The sequence below is a fragment of the Hippopotamus amphibius genome, chromosome 11 (assembly GCF_030028045.1).
Source record: "Hippopotamus amphibius kiboko isolate mHipAmp2 chromosome 11, mHipAmp2.hap2, whole genome shotgun sequence".
NCBI classification, from domain to species: Eukaryota; Metazoa; Chordata; class Mammalia; order Artiodactyla; family Hippopotamidae; genus Hippopotamus; species Hippopotamus amphibius.
The window spans coordinates 40874391-40895728 of NC_080196.1; the positions used below are offsets into that span (position 1 = coordinate 40874391).

Genomic DNA, 21338 nt, shown 5'->3' on the forward strand with positions numbered 1-21338 from the left:
ACGTTATTATTAGGACTCTAATGCTGTGTTCAGCTGAACTAAGCATATATTCTGTTATGATGCCTTTTCCCTTTCTGCCTAACACTGTGTTTCATTTGCTTAGTCGTCTCTGTACTGCTTATCACTTAATTCCACCCCACACTTGACCCAGTGCTGTGAATATATACACTTCAATACCCACAGATACCTTGGGTATTGTTTCCACGTTTTCTTCCTAAAGAGCTCTATCCTGGCACCTGTGGTCTTCTAATCTGTGTTCATCTCTTGGATTGCTTTGTAGGCCTGCTGCATTACTGCCATTAGGGGTTTCCTTTCATAATCATCCTAGAGATTATTGTTTATATCCCATTTTCTGTCTCACTGATTTTCTTTCTTGGTTTACTCCATCTTGGTGTTTGTTTGTTTATTTGTAGCATATACAACTTTTAGTAGCTTCCTCAGAAAGGGTGTGTGCGATTGGCGGAATCGGCATCTTTGCACGTCTAATGATGTCTTTATTCTGTTTTTACACTCAGTTGGCCACAGGTAAAATTCTAGGTTGAAAATCATTTTCCCTCAGAATGTTTGTCATTGCTCCATTGTTTTCTAGTTTCCTGTCTTCTTGCTGCTAAAAGACCAAAGTCGTTCTGATTCTTGGACCTTTGTATGAAGCCTTTTCCCCTGTGAAGGTCTGTGGGATCGTTTCACAGCGATGTGCCTCACAAGGTCTATTTTCACCCATGAGCTAAGGATCCACTGTGCACTTTGAATATCAAAACTCTGGTTCTTTGGTTTTGATTCTTCTTGATTGTTTTCTTTTTTTTTTAATGCTCTAGCTCTGAAAACTCATTATTCAAATGTTGGGTTTATGGAGGTTCTCTCATTTTCTTACCTTTCTCTCCTATTTTCTAGCATTTTATTTTTGGGGAGATTTCTCATTTTTTTCTTTTAAGCCTTGTTCTTATTTCTCCTATTATAGTCTTACTTTCCAAGAGTTCTTTGGTTCCATGATTATCTCTGAGAGTATATTGATTATTTTTCCATTTTTGACATTTTCTTCTTCTTTATATGGTATCTCTTGCCTTCTTTGTTTAGGATCACTAAACAAAAGACTGTCTGACCATATGAATGGAGTGCCAGAAAGCTGTTTGGAAGCTTTGTGCCTGGGTGTCTGCTATTCACTATAAAATGATTTGTCTGAGTTGTTTCATTTCATCTTCAGATGTCAGGGTCTTGGATTGGTCATACCCCCACAGAAAACTTAGTCTTCCTCCAATCTCTTACCAAGAGAGTAAATGCCTGGCTACTAGTGTTTTAGAAACAGAGTTAAGCAAGAAGGCTGGTTCACCATGCAATTACACATAGTCACTTAATTTCCCTGTTTTCAGAATAGTACTCTCCCCTCAATCATGCCAAGCATCTGCCAGAGACTCTGTTTTACCCACTCCAGAGAAAACCGCTAAGTGTCTGTCAGGTCAAGGAAGGGCTGTTATACTGCATCATGCCCTGTGTTCTGGAGCTCTGTTCTTTAAAAGATGTTCTAAAGCAATATTCCTTTGTTGAATCCCACCCTCCCCCCTACTTCCAGAGATACCTGATACCACCAAATCCTGAGCCTTGGGAGGAGGGATACTGTGGAATACATCACACTGTATTCTCAGCTTTCAGCAGTGGCTTGTTATTTAGTTTTCTTGGCTCCATTAAGACTCTTACCAATGATCTTTCTGCTTTCCAGCTTCTAAATTGTATTACTCTGACTTCTTTGCCATTCTCTGTCTTTGTAAGTTTATGCTTTAAGAATTAACACTGGATTCTCTACAAAAGGGGAGTTTCAGGAGTAAGTAGATGCTCAGGAATAGGTAGATGCGTATATTTCCAATCCACCTTCTTTACTTTTGCTGATTCTTGACCTCATTTATCGTTTACAGTGTCTTTGTAAGGCAGTAGTGAGGCATGGTGAGTAAAACTCCCTTGAATAGCATGTTCATTTTTCTAAATGTATCACCTGGAGTACATTTCCACTTCAGATTCAGTATCTGAACCCATTGTTTTCCTGTAAAACCACTTCCCTCTCTAAGTCTCTCTGTCCCTGTTTTTGTCAACAGCTTCTCCCGCAAAGTTCCGTGTGACTCTTCCTCCTGTCTCCTACTTCTAGCCATTGAGTTTTTAAATTGTGGTCATTCTTTCTGTAAATGTCCTTGGTTTTAACTCTTCCCTCTCCTATTTCCACAGCCATTGTTCAGATGTTCATTGCTAAGCCTAAATCTGGCCACAAACGAGAAGATTACTGGAACGGTGTTCTCAGAGGTGTTCTGTCAGTCTTCTTACAGCACACTCTCCTGTTTACTAACACACAGTGCCGTTCTCTTGTCTGCCAGATGAAATCTGAATTCCTCAGCCTAGCAATTAGCTATGTTTGGCTTTAGCAAATGTCTTTCTGTGCCTGTATTTGTGATGTTCCCTCTACCTGGAGTACTTTTTGCTGTTTTGGTCAAACTTAATCCAGTACCCTTTGAAGCTCTGGTCAGTGCTGGTTTTCTATCTGAAGCTTTCTCTGCCTAATTTCCCCTGTTCACAAATGCTGTTCCTTGTTGGGTTTTTTGTTTGTTTTTTAATAGGATTAGAAAATCATCTTTCATGCTTGTGCATATTTTAATATTATCTGAATTTTGTTTCCTGTGTATGACTCATTTGAAGCTTCTTTTTTCTGTATTATTTATTTCTTATGAGGGTGAGTCAAAAATTATCCGCACTCTGGTTATATTAAAAGTTCTATAAATGCTACAACCAGAGTGCAGATAGTTTTTGACTCATCCTCGTATTATGGAAAATTTCAAACCTATAAAAAAGTAGAGAGAGTAGAATAAACTCGCATGCCATTGTATTAGTGTCACCCAGCAATTATCAACTCACTGCTTGTTTTCATGTATATCCCCACTCTGCCACCTACTCCAGATCATTTTGAAGTATATCCCAGGCATCTTATTTTCATTTGTAAATATGGCTTTGTAAAAAATGATTCTTGGGACTTCCCTGGTGGTGCAGTGGTTGGGACTCCGTGTTCCCAATGTGGGGGGCCTGGGTTCAGCCTCTGGTTGGGAAACTAGATCCCTCATGCCTCCCACATGCCAAAACTAAAGATCCTGCCTGCCACAACCAAAAATCCTGCATGCCACAATGAAGATCCCGCATAGGGCAACTAAGATCCCGTGTGCCGCAACTTAAGAGCCAACACAGCCAAATAAATAAATAATTTTTTTTTTAATGATTCTTTTAGGTATCCATGACACCATTGTTACACCTAAGAAGGTTAACAGTTCACTAATATCAAATATTCAGTCAGTTTTGTCAGTTATCTTATAAACATTCTTCTAATTTTGTTTGGAACACAAACTAAATAAAATCCATGACTGCAGAATTGGGTACTATGTCTCTTATGTTGCTTTTATATAAAGGTTTTCCCTTTTTCTCCCCATACATGTGTTATAGAAACTGGTTTTTTTGCTAATTGCATCCCCATGGTTGTTAACATGGTCTTTGTTTCCACAGATTCATGTTTGATATTTTTGGAGGGGTGAGGGAGGCAAAAGAGAATGAGGGCAAGAAGTCTATAGGTGGTGTTGCTAAAGTTCTTAAAACTAGAAACCTACATCTTTTATTTTCTCATAATGAGCACACAGCAAGGAAGAGTTTGAATTGAATTGGTATAATTTATTTGTTGAAATGCAAGTTATTAATCTTAGACAAATGAACAGCTTAATTTTTGTTTGGGGTAATAGTTTTCCGTTTCTTAAAAAACAATTGTTTAAAAAAAAAAAAAATTGTTATTCCCTAACCAGTGTATCTACTCGTATAGTAAGTTCAGACTCCTGTTTAGAGAAATAATTTGGAGTAGATGGCCTGTAAAGAAGAGTGCTGTTTGGATCTAATAGCATCAAAATGAAACTTAAGAAATTAGCTACATGAGAACTTTGGTTTGAGAACTTGGGAGAATTTATTTTAATCTCCATTATTAAGCAATCATGCCTTGTTACATTTTAGAATAAATGGATTTTAAAATACTGTTTCCTTCTTCATTTGCTCAGCACAAACATTTCACTGAAGATATTCAAACAAGGCAGTATCGCTCTTTGGAAGTTCTGATAGGATCCGGCTATAATACCCCTGCTGACATTTGGAGCACAGCGTGCATGGTAATGTTTTTCCTTTTGACTTTAACTTGTTATGTGGTAATCTGCTAATCTCAGTAGACCAGCAAATTAACAAACAGAAAAGGAATTTTTTTCTGACTCATGACTGGTACTCTGAATCCTGTGTCTGGAGAGGTCTGAATTCAGAAGCTTAGTTATAAACATCTGGCATTCCATTTGGTTCTTGCCAAATTCCTGTTAGGTGAGGGAACCAAGTATTTTTTACCACAGATTGGGGGTCGGGGAGAGCTAAAAACAATTGCTCAAAGGTGTGGTGTTGCTCTTGATTAGGAGGTTACAGTTACCCTTGCCCTTTCAGCTCTAATCTATTTTCAGATCAGGGAAAACTCTGGAAGCTGCTTCATTCTCTGCAGTTTAGCAGTTCCTCAGACATCTTTGCATCTCATCAAGATATGAAGCTCAGTCATCCATAAAGTCATGAGTTGCTGCTTTGTCCTTGTCAAGCAACTACTCAAGTGGTCAGGTTTAATTGATATTAAGTGACTTCCCACTGATAGCCTCATGTTGGAACATATTGTTTCCTGAAATGGAGTGTACTCTTCAGTTTGTAATTGTGTGTTTACTTTTTTCTCTTCTACTTCTTATGAGTATTGACAGGAACCATGTCTATTATGTATAGCTAAGTGTCTCTCTGGTTCAGGGCCTGGGACTTTTTGAGTGGGTGCAATGCATTTCTAATGCTAACTACACAGAGTTATCACAGACTTCACAAACTAAAGGCATAGTTTTCCACAAGACTACCCTCACTTCAGTTCAGACACCAGCTACAAGCTCTGGGGTGCACAGGCCACCTGCATTCCTCACCATCTGGCTGCAAATTGGGGCTTTTCACTGTCCTTTCAGATTCAGTAGTTTACTAGAATGACTTACAGAACTCAGGAAAGTGCTGAAATACTACAGTTTTTATATATAAAGGATACAAATCAAGACCAACCAAATGAAGACATGCATACAGTGAGGTCTGAGAGGGTACCAAAGGCGAAGCTTCTATGTCCTTAGGACATTTCGCTTTCCTGGCACATCAGTATGTATCACCAATCAGGGAAGGTCACCCAAGCTTTAGGTGCCCAACGTTTTTATTGAGATTTTGTTACTCAAGCATGATTTATTAAATCATTGGTCCTGTGGTTGAACTCAATCTGCAGGCCCCTTCCCGGGAGGTTGGGAGATCAGTTATGACAACACTCAGCTCAAAGCCTCAACCCTCTAATTGTACAGTTGGTCTCGTTCAACTTGGGGGCATGTCTAACCCCTCTCTTGAAACTGTGTCTAGGGCCCACTGTGCATCACCTTATTAGTATAAACGTAAATGTGGTCCAAAGTGGCCCACCATGAATAACAAAAGGCACCTTTATCACTTGGAAATCCCAAGAGTTTAGAGGCTCCCTCCCAGGAAACAGGAACAAGATCAAACAAATTCTTTAGTATACAATAGTACTTAATAAATATTTGTGGACCATCAAATGAGTGAACTAAACCAGAAACATATTAAAGTCATTTCAATTAGCATTTAGTATTTATAGTCAACTTTGGGAAAAACTTGCAAGAGAAAGGACAGACTAGAAGCCCCATCCTGTTTTGGGTCACAGATTTCTTTTTTTTTTTTTTTTTTTTTTTTTTTTTTGGCACATGGGCTTAGTTGCTCCCATGGCATGTGGGATCTTCGTGGAGCTGGGATCGAACCCATGACCTCTGCATTGGCAGGCGGATTCTTAACCACTGCGCCACCTAGGAAGCCCCACAGATTTCTTTGACACCCACATTCCTGAAAAACTTTGTCTTCCAAAGATAAGAAAGTTAAAACCATGTTGTTAATATCGCATGACTTTCTAAATTATTTTGTTATGGCATGCCAGTGGTCTTTGAAGGGGGAGGGCTGTCTGAATTGAAGATGATTTGGTATTATGTGCACAAGATGAAAGAACATTGGAAGAAAATCTTTTTTCTTGCCATACTTTAAAAGCTTTGTATTGAGGAATTTGATTTGGATTGATGTGGCAGAGGAAATAACTGATAGAGATGCCACCGTACAAAATACAGCTAGTTTGTAGGTGGCATCTGATATATTATGATGTGGTTCTTAATAGTGAGTTAACTGAGGGCAGTAGGTCCCACTTGCTATTTAACATAGTATGTGCAATGTCAGGCTTAAGAAGGCAGAAAGGTGAACGGGGAGGGGATTAACCTTAGCCCCTCTTTGGACCAGCTCACCTGCAGGAATTTTCTTGACCAGAGACAATATCATGAAAACTTGAGCCCCATTTGTTCTCCCAAATTTCTCTCATTGTGCTAATAGACGTAGAAATATTGCTTTAAATTTCAACATACTCAGAGAATAAAAATAAATCTTGGAATATCAGAAGTGCCTGGAGAGATGGATCATCCTTCATCCACTGTAATTAATTGATGGAAAGATTGGGACCCTTTCTGAGAGGTAAAAAGGCAAGTTGTGAGATTGCCTACCACTTTAGTGATTGTGACTACAAAGTTAGAAGGGCAGTTATAGGAAGGGAATGTTCTGTGAAGAACATTAAGAATTAATAAAGAACAGATGTTTTAAAATTCTCCAAACATTCTATGGATTTGGACAAATGTGTAATGACGTGTATCTACTATTATAGTATCATACAACATAGTTTCACTGCCCTAAGAATCCTCTGTGCTCTGGCCTCTTCATCTATCCCCTCCTCTGGCCACCACTGATCTTTTTATTGTCTCCATAGTTTTGCCTTTTCCAGAATGTCATATAGTTGGAATCATATAGTATAATTCAGGTTAGCTTTTTTTCACTCTGTAATATTCATTTACGGTTCCTCCATGTCTTTTCATGACTTGGTAGCTCATTCCTTTTTGGATTGAATAGTATCCCATTATCTGGATGTACCAGCACACTGGATTTATTGTATCTTCCCTGATTTTGCCTGTATCTGTTAGCATGACCCTGACTGACATAGAATAGGCCCTTTGGTCAGTGTGAGACAAGCACAGGAGTGGACACCATGAGCCCTGGATTCTAGGATGGACTTGGCCTTTCTGTTTTGGTCAGTTTTCTCACCTGTAAAGGAAAGATGTTCAACTAGGTGTTTTGTAATCCAGAATTTCTACTAGTTTTCAGTTCTGATGTTGTGATCTTTCAGTTTGATTTGGTTTTTTTACTGTTATTTATAAAATTGTAACTACTAGCAGCTACCTTATGTTCCAAAAATAAAGTTATTTTAGAGACCTTTAGATAACTAATTTTAAGTATCTAGGTGGAAAATTTTAGAATATTTTAAGCTTTTAGAAAACTGTCTACTTTTCTTTTAACTTTAATATCTTTACTGAATCCCCCACTATGAGATGGGAAAATTAAAGTACTGGTTTCAGAAGAGATTGACAAACTTTGATGAATAAGAATCACAATTCGTTTCTGTTCTGCTTTGAGACTGTAAACCTCAGGATAATTAGAGGGTGAAACAACTGTCTGCTTTATCAGTATAGTTCAGTTTCATAACGAACTGCTGGCATGTAAAACAAGCTATGCCTAGCAAGAAGCCACAGCATTCCTGACATTTTAGAGACAATCCTGAAACTTCTGCTTTTGTGGCCTTGCTCTGGGCAGTAGCATGGCCCAAGTAATACATTTTTGAGAAAGACTATTCTGCCATGACACTGGCAAACCCCCAAGACCTAGATCTGGGTCTAAATTGAGAATGTGCCCCAACTAAATCCACTCCACATTTCTTGAGATTGTCTGGGCTACTTAGTACCATTGAGTCAATGAAAATTGACCCATGGCTAGCAATGGACTTATAACTGTACTTTTTAATATCAATAAGATCCTCTTTAAAACTGCTGTTAAATTACTTTATTTTTAATCAGTAAAAAATTAATATAGCCCCATCACTCAGATACTGTCCTTCTGTACTGGTTGACACTTATTCCTAAGGAAATCACTTTTTCAGACCCTCTCAAACACTGTTTATAAGAGGTTTTCTTGTTATAGGAAACATTTGCCTTTCTTTTCCTGGTTGGTGAATGCTAACTTGCTGATCAATATGAGTAGCTCCTGACTCCACTTAAGCGTAATCTTTTTCTGATTTTCTCTAGACCTAGGAATTGGGAACTCTCTATCTGGGACAGTTTAGCAAGTACTTTCCAAAGCAAAACTTTAACAATGTACTTTTTACCAAATACTAAAGAGCCATAGGTAGAAAAATGTCTGAATTTTTTTGGTTTTTATTTTAGGTACAGAATCTTAATTTCTAGCCATGTGAAGTTATAACATAGAAAATAAGACCTGTTCATCTCATGAATAATTTAATAATTTTGAATCACCTTAAATATGCCCCTCTCTGAGCAAAAAGAGAAATTTAAGAGAGCTGAATTACTGATTGAGGGATTAGGGTGTGGGGGGCTTGGAATAATCCACACATTGATATTAACTGAGGTTTTGCAGTTTTCCTGCTCCATTTGATTAAGGTACAGGTGTGAAAGGAAAGCTCTTTAGGAATAATCTTTGACAATTTTTTAAATTATCATTTGCAGATTTTTTCAAGAAGAAAAAATTACTTGCAATGAACTTGCCAAAGGGCTTTTTTTTTTTATGCTTTCATAAGCTTTCCTCTTTTTCTTAGGCCTTTGAACTGGCCACAGGCGACTATTTATTTGAACCACATTCAGGGGAAGAGTATACTCGAGATGAAGGTAAGTCCCTTCAACCTAGGATGTGCACAGTGGCTAATGTCATTTGTTAGTACTGAAGAGCCTTCGCCTTCTTGGTGTGCTGAGTATATATAAATCCCAGAAAAGATAGAAATATAAGATATTTTATATTTTTATTAAGTATTAGGTATACTAGATACTTTATAATAGGTATTAAAGAATTATATCTATATAAGGATTAGAGAAAAGGCCACAATTGGTTAAACTAAAAATTGTATTTGTCAGGTTTCTTCTAAAACATCTAGTTATCTTCCTTCCTATGTAAATCGGTGATTCATTCTTTACCCAGCTGGGATCTACCTGTTCATCAACTTGCTGCCCAGTTATGCTTCCAGCTTTATTTGGAAGTCAGTTTTAACATATACACACCACTTGAATGCAGAGAATATATAAATTGTCTATATAAATTGTACAACATTTAGCATTCTTTTTTCTCCTTTCTCAAAATTAAAGCTGTACTTTTTCTTTTTAAATGACACTAACATTTAGAATTTCATTTTAAAACAACATATTATTGATTTATATTTTGCAATACCCGTGGGAAAAGCCCAAGCTGTCAGTTGCTCTGAGAGGCTGTAAAAGACAACTAAATGTGTGATGATTTTTTTTTTTAAGTCATGGTTGTATGCAAATAACTAGATGAAATAATGTGAATAAAAAACTTTATTAAAGGAATGTTTTACCTTTATTATACAGTTTTGGCACTTTTGTTTTCAGAATTAATGGGGATTACTTTGAGAGAGCACTACCAGTGTACCCTCTCAGTGTGGAAAATATGTCTTTTACTTTCTGTGCTTTCCTTGATTCTTTGGGAAATCAGGTGCTGTGCTCTATGGAACCAACCATACTATTTCTCAAACTGGTCCCCTGGAATGTCAGTAGGCAGTGTTAATAAGGCCTGCTGATATTCCTGATAAATACTGTTTGAAAAATGCTCTGCTAACTAATCCCCATAGCCATATGCCTATTTTAGTGGGTACAGTTTGGACATGTTTTCTGTACATAAGAATATACTATAATTACTACCTGTGTACACACTGGATTTTCCCTGTTATCTGCTTGCGTTTTTTTCTGGGTTATAAGTTTGGAGCTATAGACTTACATTGTTTTAGAAATCCCCTACTATATCTGTTTGCAAAGGTAGTTAATGTTTTTCCTACATTTTATTTTATTTCATAGATTTTCCTAGATTTTATTTCCCTGGATTCCCTATAAATAGTATGTGGTACAGAACTCATATAGTGGCTAGAATTATATTGTATAGGATCTTATGCTACCCAACCTGAAAATTGAAATGGATATGAAAAGTCTCAAGTAAGGGACAAGGGAGAACCAGTTACCCTAGACATTTAGATCCTAATTTATTCCCTCCTGTTCCAGTCATTAGATAAAACCTCAGACTACCACTGTTTGGCCCATAGGAGCAGGAAAAAGCAAACCCTATCCCCGGGCTGGTGTATGCATAGTGTTAAAAGTCATGGTAAGACTGGAGCCTAAGTAACATGTCCTCTGTTATTAGTGACATTCCACAGCCCTAAAATTTGGAATAATACTTGATAATTTTGCCTATTAATCCTATGATTAATTGATAATCCAGAGATAGGTTGCTGGAACAAAAGTAATATAACAATTTCAGGGGAAAAATAATTCCTTGGTATAGGAAAAATATTAAAAGAACCAATACTTCACTTGGAAGTTTACAGTAAGACAGATTATAGTCTCACTTACAATTAATTTATACAAAGATGTTTATTTGCAGATCCTGCCTAAAATCGGCAAAAATTTCTTCGCAGCCCAATACTTGTTACCAAACCATAAATTCAGTCAAAACTGCCCAAACGGTGTAGTAAATTCAAGAATATAAAGCCCTTTTAAAATGACACCACTGAGTCCTTTACATGAGAAATAGATATGACCTGAAACCTTCAACAAATTCCCAGATATGTGAATGTATTTAGCATATTATTTTCCTCTAAGATACATTATTGGAAGTTTTAAGTAATTTTTTTTGACCTTGATTCTATAACTACAGGACTAAAGTCATTTTTAAAGCTGTTTTGTGGCTAGGCGCCATCGCTTTTTAAAACCTCTTCATATTTTTACTTTTTGTCACCTGCAGAAAAAGGTAGTAGAGCTCTTTGTAGGTATGGATGCTGGCTGGTCCCAAGTTCATCTCCTGGTGACAAACTGTACACCTCCCTGACAGTGCTCACAGTCCATATTCATGCATTTTATTGGCCAAAGATAGTGAAGTAACTATACTTCAAATACTTTAAATGTTTGTGCTAATTTTTTCTTTAATAATGTGATTTATTAAATTTAAAACAAAACAAAAAAGAAGAAAACACCTGTGGAATAGACATGATAAGATAGGGGTTTTCGTTTGAGTTCTAGCTCTTATTAGCCCTGTAGCTTCACATAGGCCATTCTCACTTAGGTTCCAGTTTTCACCTTTAAAATCGGATATTAATTTTTGGCCTGTTTTAACAGGGTGATTGTGAAAACTCTATCGTACGTGAGTGCTTTGTCATGAACATTCTTAAAGTGATATTACTGCTGTCTGAAGCCCAGAGCACTGTTATAAATAAATATCTGTCTAGAATGTCTAAAGCATATTGGTACACTTTTTTACCTTACCTGAAAAACCCACCTGAACCTAAATATATAGACAAAATAGAAATAAAATATTGTAGATAAGCCTCCAAACTCCAGAATGGGACTTGCCAACTACTGTCAGGTGACCAACCACCTGAAATAATTCTTGGCCTTCCCAGTCTTCCCTTGAGTATCCTCGGTTTTATTTGTAGTTACTTTTAGACAGCTAGTCCTTGAAAAAGCTATTCATAGAAAGACCTCTTCTACAGCTTGTCCTTGATCCTGTTCTTCTTACCCTTCTATTTTAGACCACATTGCGCACATTATAGAGCTGATAGGCAGAATTCCAAGACGCTTTGCCCTCAGTGGGAAATATTCACAGGACTTCTTCAATCGCAGAGGTAGTATTGTTAACATGAGTTTTCATCTAGGCCCCAGGGATGCAACTTCAGGAAGCAGAGCATTCACACCAAGATTGTTTTTAGTTATCACTCAAGTCCCACTGGAGTGGGTACCTGATTTTTAATGGTTTTCTGGATTCTCCATTAGATGGATAGAGTCCTCTTCTTCCCATTTAGGACAGAAAGCAAGCTGAAATGCTTTACAAAGAGGTGTGCATGCTACTCTTTCTGCCAGTGTCTAGGACTGCATTTGTTACTCCTGTTATGTGTGTCTTTTCTCCCCCCTCTTGAAATGTTTGAAACATACAGATCACATTGCATTGATCATAGAACTTCTGGGGAAGGTGCCTCGCAAGCTCATTGTGGCAGGAAAATATTCCAAGGAATTTTTCACCAAAAAAGGTAAAATAAATGTGTTTGTTCCCAGACATTAAGGGGACAGAAGTGTTTAACAATGAAGAGGTAAGTACAGCTTGGGTACGTGTTCCCAACACCTACAGAAGATTGGTCCTGCCTTGAATGCTGAGCTGTGACTTAGCAGAGCCTGGAGCCAGACTGTCTGGATTCAGATCCCAGCTGTTCCACTACTTATGTGGCCTTTGACACAACCTCAGTTTGCTGATTTATAAATGGGGGTTACTTCATGTTAAGTTAGTTACTATGTATATAGCAGCTGGTCCATGGTTTGTTGATTAGGGCAGATTTTGCTGAGGCAGTTCTATCGAAGGGCAACTAGTTTAAGCTTTTCAAAGGCAGGACTGCATCTCACTTTGTAGTCCGTGATACCTAACATAATCACTTCAACACATCAGTCATATGAATTAACTTCATACTTTCAATTGCATAAGTTTGTTATCACTTATTAGTGAAGAAAACAAAGGTAAAACTCTCACCTCGAATTTTTGACTAGATAATGTATGTTGGCATATTTAAATGTGTATTTATTATGCATTCCAAATAAATTTAAAAGCTGAAATATGAAAACTTGACCTAGAAGGGGCTAGAAAACTGTCTAGTCCTTTTTCCCTTTTTGCCATAGTTCCCTTTTTCCTCATAACCTCTACCCTAGTGCTGAGAAAAATGATCTTTCTCAATACTTGACAGCAAGCATCCTCAGAAACATTTCTTAATGTTTCTCTTTGGGGCAGGAAAATGGTGAAGTGCTTCATAAGAGTTCTTCCTTGTGTGCTAAGTCAAATTAATGGCATCCATGTACCAAGCAGGTAATTAGGCACTCACTGCCCACAAAAGAGTCTTCAAATAAGTGTCATGTAAGAAAAAAATTTAAAGCAGCATTTACCTTAACAAGTCACTGATAATTGACTATCTTTTTTAAAAAAACATTGTTTCAAGGAGGCAAAAAGTAGATTGATGTTCCAGAATAGTAGAGTGTGATGCAGCGGTATCTGAAAGTTTATTTGTTCTTTTCGTTTTGTTACTTTTATAGGTTTGACATGGTTTTAGCTATTTGTTCTTTAATTACTGTTTTATTTTGAAGCAACATTTACTAGACTATCAAGCCAAAAAAAAGAGTACAAGCAAATTATTCTTGGTAGGTGCTAATAAATTGCCTCTGGACACCATATGAGACCATGCTGAGTATATACACATTTAATATTCATTTTAGTGAATACCTAGTTCCTGATAGGTCTGCCCAATTTGAGTGGGACAAAAAATCCTGGAATGGTGGAGCAAAAAATTATTTTAAATTTTTAGGCTCTCCTGAAAATTGGAGACACTTCTTTCCAAGGAATGCATTAGAGAAGAGATGTGTTTTGTGAATGGAGAAGGATTAGATTCTGATGGCAAAATTTGATTCTTTATAGATACATGGATTAGTTCCTGGATTTCCACAAAAGGATCTTGTCCATTTTCAATGTTGGTCAGTTTCTTTTGTATTGTCTTTACCATAGGTGACCTGAAACATATCACGAAGCTGAAACCCTGGGGCCTTTTTGAGGTTCTAGTGGAGAAGTATGAGTGGTCTCAGGAAGAGGCAGCTGGTTTCACAGATTTCTTACTGCCCATGTTGGAGCTGATCCCCGAGAAGAGGGCCACTGCCGCCGATTGTCTCCGGCACCCTTGGCTCAACTCCTAAGCCCCAGCCCAGCACGCAGCAGAGATCACACGCTGGCCCTCCACCCCTCCCCTCGAAGCATTTCCCTCTTCCTTTTTCAGGGTGAAGCTCTTCCTTCAAGGGTTTCTAGGGTGTTTTTTGTTTTCTGTTTAATCCAACATGTTCATTTGGGTTTGCTTACTTAACCCTGTGGAGATCCCCCCACAGCCATTGGGCATCCTAGGTGAATTTGGCCTTGATTGGGCTCTGCCAAAGACTAATGGACTAAAATGTGAAACAGCCTCTCACCCTATACCCTTGTGTTTCCATTAGGACATCCTTTAAAAATTATAAGCATCCTTTTAAAAAGAGCTACGAAGATGTATGAGCTCATCCTTTTATTCATTGACTCTAAGAGTCAAATTTTCTAGTGCATATCCTATTGCCAGCATAAGGATGAGAAAGGGAAAGCGTGTTACTTCTGTGTACAGCAGAGACATTAAACTTGCTGTATCCAGGCTGCATCATCTTCCTGGATTGTTTCAGTTGTTCTCTATGTTCACATTTTTTCTGCGACTTTTCAGCTGCTGTCTTTTTAAATGAGCTATATAAACACCAAATTTGGGTAACATTTTATCACTGTTCAAAGCACTGTCAAATTCCTTTCATCCTTTAATAACTCTAAGATCCTCGAATTTTCAATCTGATTTTTGATGGAAACAAAAACAGAACCATTGACTAGTAATTTCTTCAGAACCACATATATTCTGTAAACTGTCCTTTCTCCGATGTCTCTCCTGTACGCTAACAGCAGTTACTTTGATGGACTGTTTGTTTTGTTTTCTTGTTTTTTTAAATCCCTGGCTGGCACTTTACTCATTGCACTTGAGTTTATTGCCCCATAACTAAAGAATTGAGGATGACTCTAGAAAGGAGAACTGGATTTCAGAGATTTCCCATCTGAGAAGAAACTGTCCTAGAGTTCTCGATTCTTTTACAAACAGTCCCCAACTTGTATTTTCAGCTATTTCTTTACCTTGTCCAGAATTCAGCCTTGAAGCAGTTTTCCCCTATGGCTTTGCTGTTCTCATTTTCTCAGCGGCTTCAGGTCTTAAATGAAATCCCAGGATACAAGAACCAAGGGAAGGGGGTGGGATGGCACTTTTTTCATTATTGTTTGAGGGTTGTGTTTGTTTTTTGGGGTTTTTTTTTTTTCCTCTCTTTTTGATTGGTTTAAGATTAGCCATGCTGCTATTTCCTTGTATGATGTAAGTTTTAAATTTTGAGATGATTGAAATGTACTTGAGGCTTTTTTTTTTTTTTTAATGAGAAAAGGCTTTGTGAATCTTATTTTAGGATGGGCCTCTCCTAGACTTGCCCTAGACATTACATATATTCCTCGAGTCATATTGAAAAGCAAAAGAGGGGCAGGATTGGGGTCACAGCTGCTTATTGTGCACGGACCAAGTGGGCCTTGGGGATTACAGCATTCTCCGGAAATGGCTACAGGACTCTTGATTTACAGAAAGCCAAGGAGGTGCAACCTGAGGCTCTACTAGCAAAGCACCGATGAGACTGTTGGGTAGCCAACTTCCTATTTAGGAGATTGGAGTCTAGATTCTGTCATTTATCTACCAACAAAGGCAAAGGAAAAAGTGGTGCAATTATGCAGTCCATTTAACTCATAAACATACTACCCTGAATAACTGGCCAGCCATTCATCGGATCCTTGATGGGTAGTTCTGAAATCAGACATGTTCCTAATAGAAAGAATTTTAAGTGAGGCTGTCTATGCATCTATCAAGAATAAAGAAGATAGATTGTATCAAACAACGGCAGGGAAAATCCTTCAGCAATTCTAATCCACTTTGGGTTTTCAGCGATATATGCATCTAAAGCAATACCACACTAGAACTGAATTCTTTTCTGCGCTGTAAAATCACAATTGTGGAATTACGGGAATTCTGGCGATGACATTAAGATGAACTAACCAAAACACACACAAATAGAAAGCCCTGTTTTAACAACTGACATGAAGAGAAATTTTAATAAGAAAGAACCTGTAACTTCATTTTGGAAATGTTTTCCCACCAAATAAGGGCTTTTCCTCTATCACTTAAGGAGCCAGATGAATTAAAAGCAGTAGAAAGAGGCAGCTGTAGAATTTGATCTTCCAGGTACCCCCTGTACCTTTACTGAACTCAATCATAATATTGTCAAATTGCCAGAATCTCACTAAAGGATTTCTATTTGCTGTCAGTAAAAAATAAAACCCCAAACATTTTTATTCTTTCTACTGGTTGCATTGTCTGTTTTCTTTGTAAATTCAGTACAATAAACAAATTATTTAATAACCTGCATGTTTCCAGAAGATTTCTGTTATTTGTTGCCCAAGTTGATCTGACTAGCTTCAGAATGGAGGAAAGGATTGGTTGAGTTGCTTTTTGAACTTAAATATGCCATGAAACTGTATAACTTACACACATGCCATTTTGTGGGGTTTGTAGCTTTGCTTCTATCTTTAAATTGGGGTGGGGTGGGATAACAAGGTACATTTTGGAAAGTTCTAAGACAATTGTTATTCCCTACATTTGATACCATATTCCCTGAATATTTGTGGGTTGTCTCACCCCCCCGTCCCCTGGATCACAGAGTGCAAAATGTCAAAGTTTTGTGAACTCCAAGGCACTGGAATGATGACCACTATTATACACAGGTTTTCACATACTTGTCTTATTCACCCCTCATTATATTCTTAGAAGTGGAATGGCTGGGGCAGACAGTAAGCGCATTTTTAAGGCTTTTAATAAACGTTGTCTAGCTTATTTGGAGAACAGTTGGACTGTCTTGCTATGACCAACAGTGTTTGAATGGGCCTATTGTAATCTCACTCATTTTATTCCTAATAGCCAGTTTGATTGCCCCAAAAGGGGAGTATCTTGTTTTAATTTGCATATTGGATGACTAGTGAAGTCGGAAGCTTGTTTCATGGGTTTTATTGGCCATTTGTATTTTTTGGTTATTTGTCTACATTACCCAGGCTTTCTTTTGTCATGCTTCCCTATTTGATGATTTGGTAACATTTTTGTCATTTTCCATCACATTTTCTAGTTTTAATTTGCATACATTTTTATGTGTGATTTTTAATATTATTCACAGAAAGTCCTTTTCCATTCCTGAACTACATGAACTGTTTTGTTTTAATTGAGCCATGCTTAAGAGGTATGTAGTGTGTTCATGTTGTAGTGTTGACTAGAATATAACCTCTTTAAAAAACAACCCAAAAAAATTAAATTGGAATTCATCAAACCAGTATGTTCATTAGACTGATGAACCTAGGCAGTCCCTCTAAGCTTTGTGTTAAATATATGGACCTAGAACTCTGAGGTTTTGGAAAACTTAAGTTCTAAGGGAGCTTGTAGCTGTCTCGAACCGTCAAACTGAAGTGGAGTTACAGCCCTGAGTGTCCACAGGGAAACCTTTAGCTGCTCCAGAGCAGACCCAGGTTACAAATTGACTTCATTACTGCCCATTCTTTTATTTTTCACGCCTGGGGAGTCTTCCAGTTGGGCCGTATAAGGGAAGTGATTTGTTCTTGGACAGACTACTGTATCACAGAAAATTGATGATTTATTGACAATAGAATCTGAACTTACATTTGCTCAAAAATAAGGCCTTCTGACACCAGAGAAGTTTGAATAGTCCTTTGTGTTTTGCCCACCAACTTGGTACCTTTGGAGTTAGCAAAGCATTGGTAACTTTTAGCTCTTTCACAGTCTTGAAAACAATATGTAAAGATAATATATAAACTTACATAAAGATAACATGAACCTTGAGATTTAGGAGGAAGTTTGTTTTCATGTCACTGAAGTCTTGCTTTTAAAAGATGGAATTTAAAAACTACTTGAATGGTATGCATTTGTCTTTTAAGTCCTTGCACAACTATTAAGCCACACCAAGTCCTTAGGGTATCAGAAATATCTCAGTTAAAAAAACCAGAATATTTGGTGGGGGGGGGAATGTTTGTTTGTTGTTGTTGTTGTTTTTTTTACTGGCCAGTAGATTGTTTTAATTCTCTCATTATATGAAACTCAAACTTTTCATTTTTAGGAATGGGAAACTAACTTCAAGAGACAGCAATACAGAAAGATTTTGTCACATAGTCTAGTTTCCATTTAGTCAGTCAGCTGTTTCTAGCTGTCTCAATTGGGATACATGCATTTACAGAACTGACTGTGCTTGAGCCTTCTTTGTGAGCAGCTTTAGATCTGCAGTGCACTTGGCAATTGTCTCCTCCTGCTGTGCAGAGATGCTCTGTACCCCATGCTTCTCCACCCAGTTTATCATGTGCTCTTGCTCCTTTTGATGCATCATATTCTGCACAGAGATGTGATAGTCCAGGCAATTCTTTACCTCCTTGTATACTCTATGAGCCGTTCCCAGTAAGTGACTTCCAAGGCCATGGCAATGTTATGCCTCAGGACATCAGAAAGGTAATGGCGCTTTTGAACCAGTGCCTGCTGCGACTTCTCCAGATCAATTGCATCCTGAATTTGATGGAAGCCTGTTTTGCTTCTTCTAATTGGGCAGTTTTTTGCTCATTGAGTTTATCAGCAAATTCCCCAGTAGAGGCACCATATTTTTTAACTACATAGATAAAACAACCCTATTGTTGATAGGGCAGAGAAGGTCTCTGGAGTTATCACATATTTCTTTGGAGAGTAAATATAAGATAAGCCCAGTTCCGAGCACATAGGGTCCTGTTACACAAGTTTTAGGATAAAGGAACTGGAAGAATTCCTCGGGAATCAGCCCAAAACGAACTTTTCCTCCTTATTCAGGAAGAGGTGGTACAGGGGCAAGACCTGGCTGCCCTGTGTGAAAGATCCTTGTTGCCTGCAATACCCCTGGACCGAGGAGGGCTGCTGCGGCGGTGGCAGGAAGTACCACCCGGAACAGCATTGTCAGGTAGCGTCCACACAGTCTTCCAACCAGAATATTTGAGATCATGTTGTGTTTAGAAGTTTTAACTAGGTAAGCAAGTTTACGTTAGTACCTACTTCTATTACTGTCTGTACCATTCCTTGTAAAGGGATGAGGGTTTTCAATACATAGATGATCAGTCTGATTTTATATCCTCCCAAATTCACTTTTTTATCATAATCTCTTTTGTCCTTAATTCATATCTAGTTGTCCATTTTAATACAATAACAAGCCTTGCCCTCCTTTTGGCAGAACTGGATTGTGTTATCAGCTGCCTGCAATTTGAGCTATGTTCTTAGAAGTTGTGCCCTTAAGACATTTCATTAGTTGCTTTGGCTTTGCTGAATATAGAGGAAAGTATGGTTAGTGTTGGAAATTAGTGGACCCTGCTATAAATCCTGAGGTTAGATAGCAAAAGTGGGATGAGTTTGAGGGTTAGGGCCCTTCATCTTCAACAATTTGATTTATTACAAAACGTATCCATCAGGGCTTCCTAGGTGGCGCAGTGGTTAAGAATCCGCCTGCCAATGCAGGGGACGCAGGTTCGTTCCCTGCTCCAGGAAGATCCCACATGCCACGGAGCAACTAAGCCCGTGTGCCAAAAAAAAAAAAAAAAAAAAACCAAAACAAAACGTATCCATCAGCATGTAAGGTTACTAGAATCTAATCTTTGTTCCAATAAAGCATTCTGGTAAATGCCCATTCCAGCAGAAAATTATGAGTAACTGTGAGAAACAACTTTTTAAAGGATCCCAATGATTCTCACCTCCTGGTATTCACGTACTTATGCAATTCCCTCACCTTTAACATGGGCTGGACTTAGTGACTGTTCTAACAATCAGATTAAGGCAAAAGTAACAGGATGTCACTTAGATTTGGTTACAAAGGGGCCATGGCTTCTGTCTGCACCCTCTTTTGCTCTGTCTTGGAACACTTTCTCCGGGGAAGCAAGCTGCCAGGTGAATAGCCCTTTGGAGAGGCCCTCAGCCAGCAAGGAACTCGGGCCTTCTGCCCAACAACCTGTGAGGAATTGAGTCCTGCAGACAACCACTGAGCTTGGAAGCAGATCCAACACCTTAATTGCAGCCCTGTGAGAAACCTTGAAGCAGAGACACCTAGCTAAGCTTGCCTATTCCTAACCCACAGAAACTGAAATGTTTTAAGCCAACTGAGTCCTGGGGTAATTTGTTATGTAGCAACAGGTAACTAATACAGAGATGTAAGATAATGAAAGCATTTAGGAAGGACATCCTTCTGGTTCACATTTCAGATATAAATGATAAGGCCTTCCTCTCCTGACCTGCTCAGTGCTAGTCACTGGTAAAGTCACTGGCATCCCAATCAATCCTACGCCCCAGCCCAAGGCAGAGGAAGGAGTAGAGTAAGTCAACTTGGTTAGAGGAGTGCTGATTTTATTGAACTTTCTGTGTACTTTCCAAGTGAGATTTGAGGTGTCTTTAAGAATTTAAAGGTAAAGCCACTTGAAAAGGGCTGATAAGCAGTTATTAAGTGTCAACCAAAATCATTACTTTATTGGAGAGGTTGAAATCTGAGTTTCCTTAAAGATAAAGCAAAAGGTGAAATGTTGAGTCATGTGATTCAAACAGATGTGCAAATCTTCCCCAGCCCTGGTCATCAGTAAACATCCACTCCTGCTTTGGTGAAACTCACTGTTCTTGTGAGCAAAGTGTAGGCTATTGGCAGATGCACCTTAAGCCCCCCAGAAGCTTCTGTGGACCACCATGGTTGCCATTTCAGTGAGAAGTATTTTGAAAGTAGGGAGGAAGAAATTTTTTTTACCTTTTATAAAATTATATTATGAGAAATAACTGAACAGATCTAGGTAGAAAAGTCACTAAGCTACAGAATTGGCAAAATTCTGTCATTCATCAAGCTTGCTTAGGGAATTCCCTGGCAGTCCAGACCACTTTCACTGTCGTGAGCCCAGGTTTGATCCCTGGTCAGGGAACTAAAATCCCTCAAGCTGTGTGGCCAAAAAAAGAAGGGAAAAAAAAAATCTTGCATAAAGTAGATGCCTGACAATGAAATAATTTTATCAGCACAGAATGTGATCATTCTTAAATCCCATTCCAATAGTTCCCATCACCAACAACTGGGACAATGCTGGGATACTCATACCTAGCCCATTGAACTGGAGAAGAAACATTGCACTGACTGAGCAGGTTATCATAGTGCATTGGTTAAAAAGCATGCCCTGCAGCGCAGAATAAGAAGCCTGTTTTCCATGTCACTGCTGGTTGAGCAAGCAACAAGGTCCTCTACAGCTTTGTTCGGCATTTATCCATTTTCTACCTGTGAGAAAACAGCACCCCCATTTTCTCTGTACTGAGGAAATGGACAAAGACCAGAAAAAAACACCTTTCTGGATCATTCACTGCAGATAACAAA

General features: G+C 38.3%; 1 protein-coding gene and 1 pseudogene across 1 annotated transcript in view; one reads left to right on the top strand and one right to left on the bottom strand.

Moving 5' to 3' along the window:
- Positions 1-16303, top strand: part of SRPK1 (SRSF protein kinase 1) — an 82201-nt gene extending 65898 nt beyond the window's left edge. Inside the window, 4 exon segments of the mRNA XM_057698455.1 lie at positions 4065-4172; positions 8807-8876; positions 12200-12292; positions 13804-16303. Coding sequence (XP_057554438.1) covers positions 4065-4172; positions 8807-8876; positions 12200-12292; positions 13804-13988 — 456 coding nt within the window. The 3' untranslated portion in view covers positions 13989-16303.
- A 1864-nt stretch (positions 16304-18167) lies between these two features.
- LOC130830889 (ATP synthase F(0) complex subunit B1, mitochondrial-like) lies at positions 18168-18956 on the bottom strand (annotated as a pseudogene).
- Between the last annotated feature and the right edge of the window lie 2382 nt (positions 18957-21338).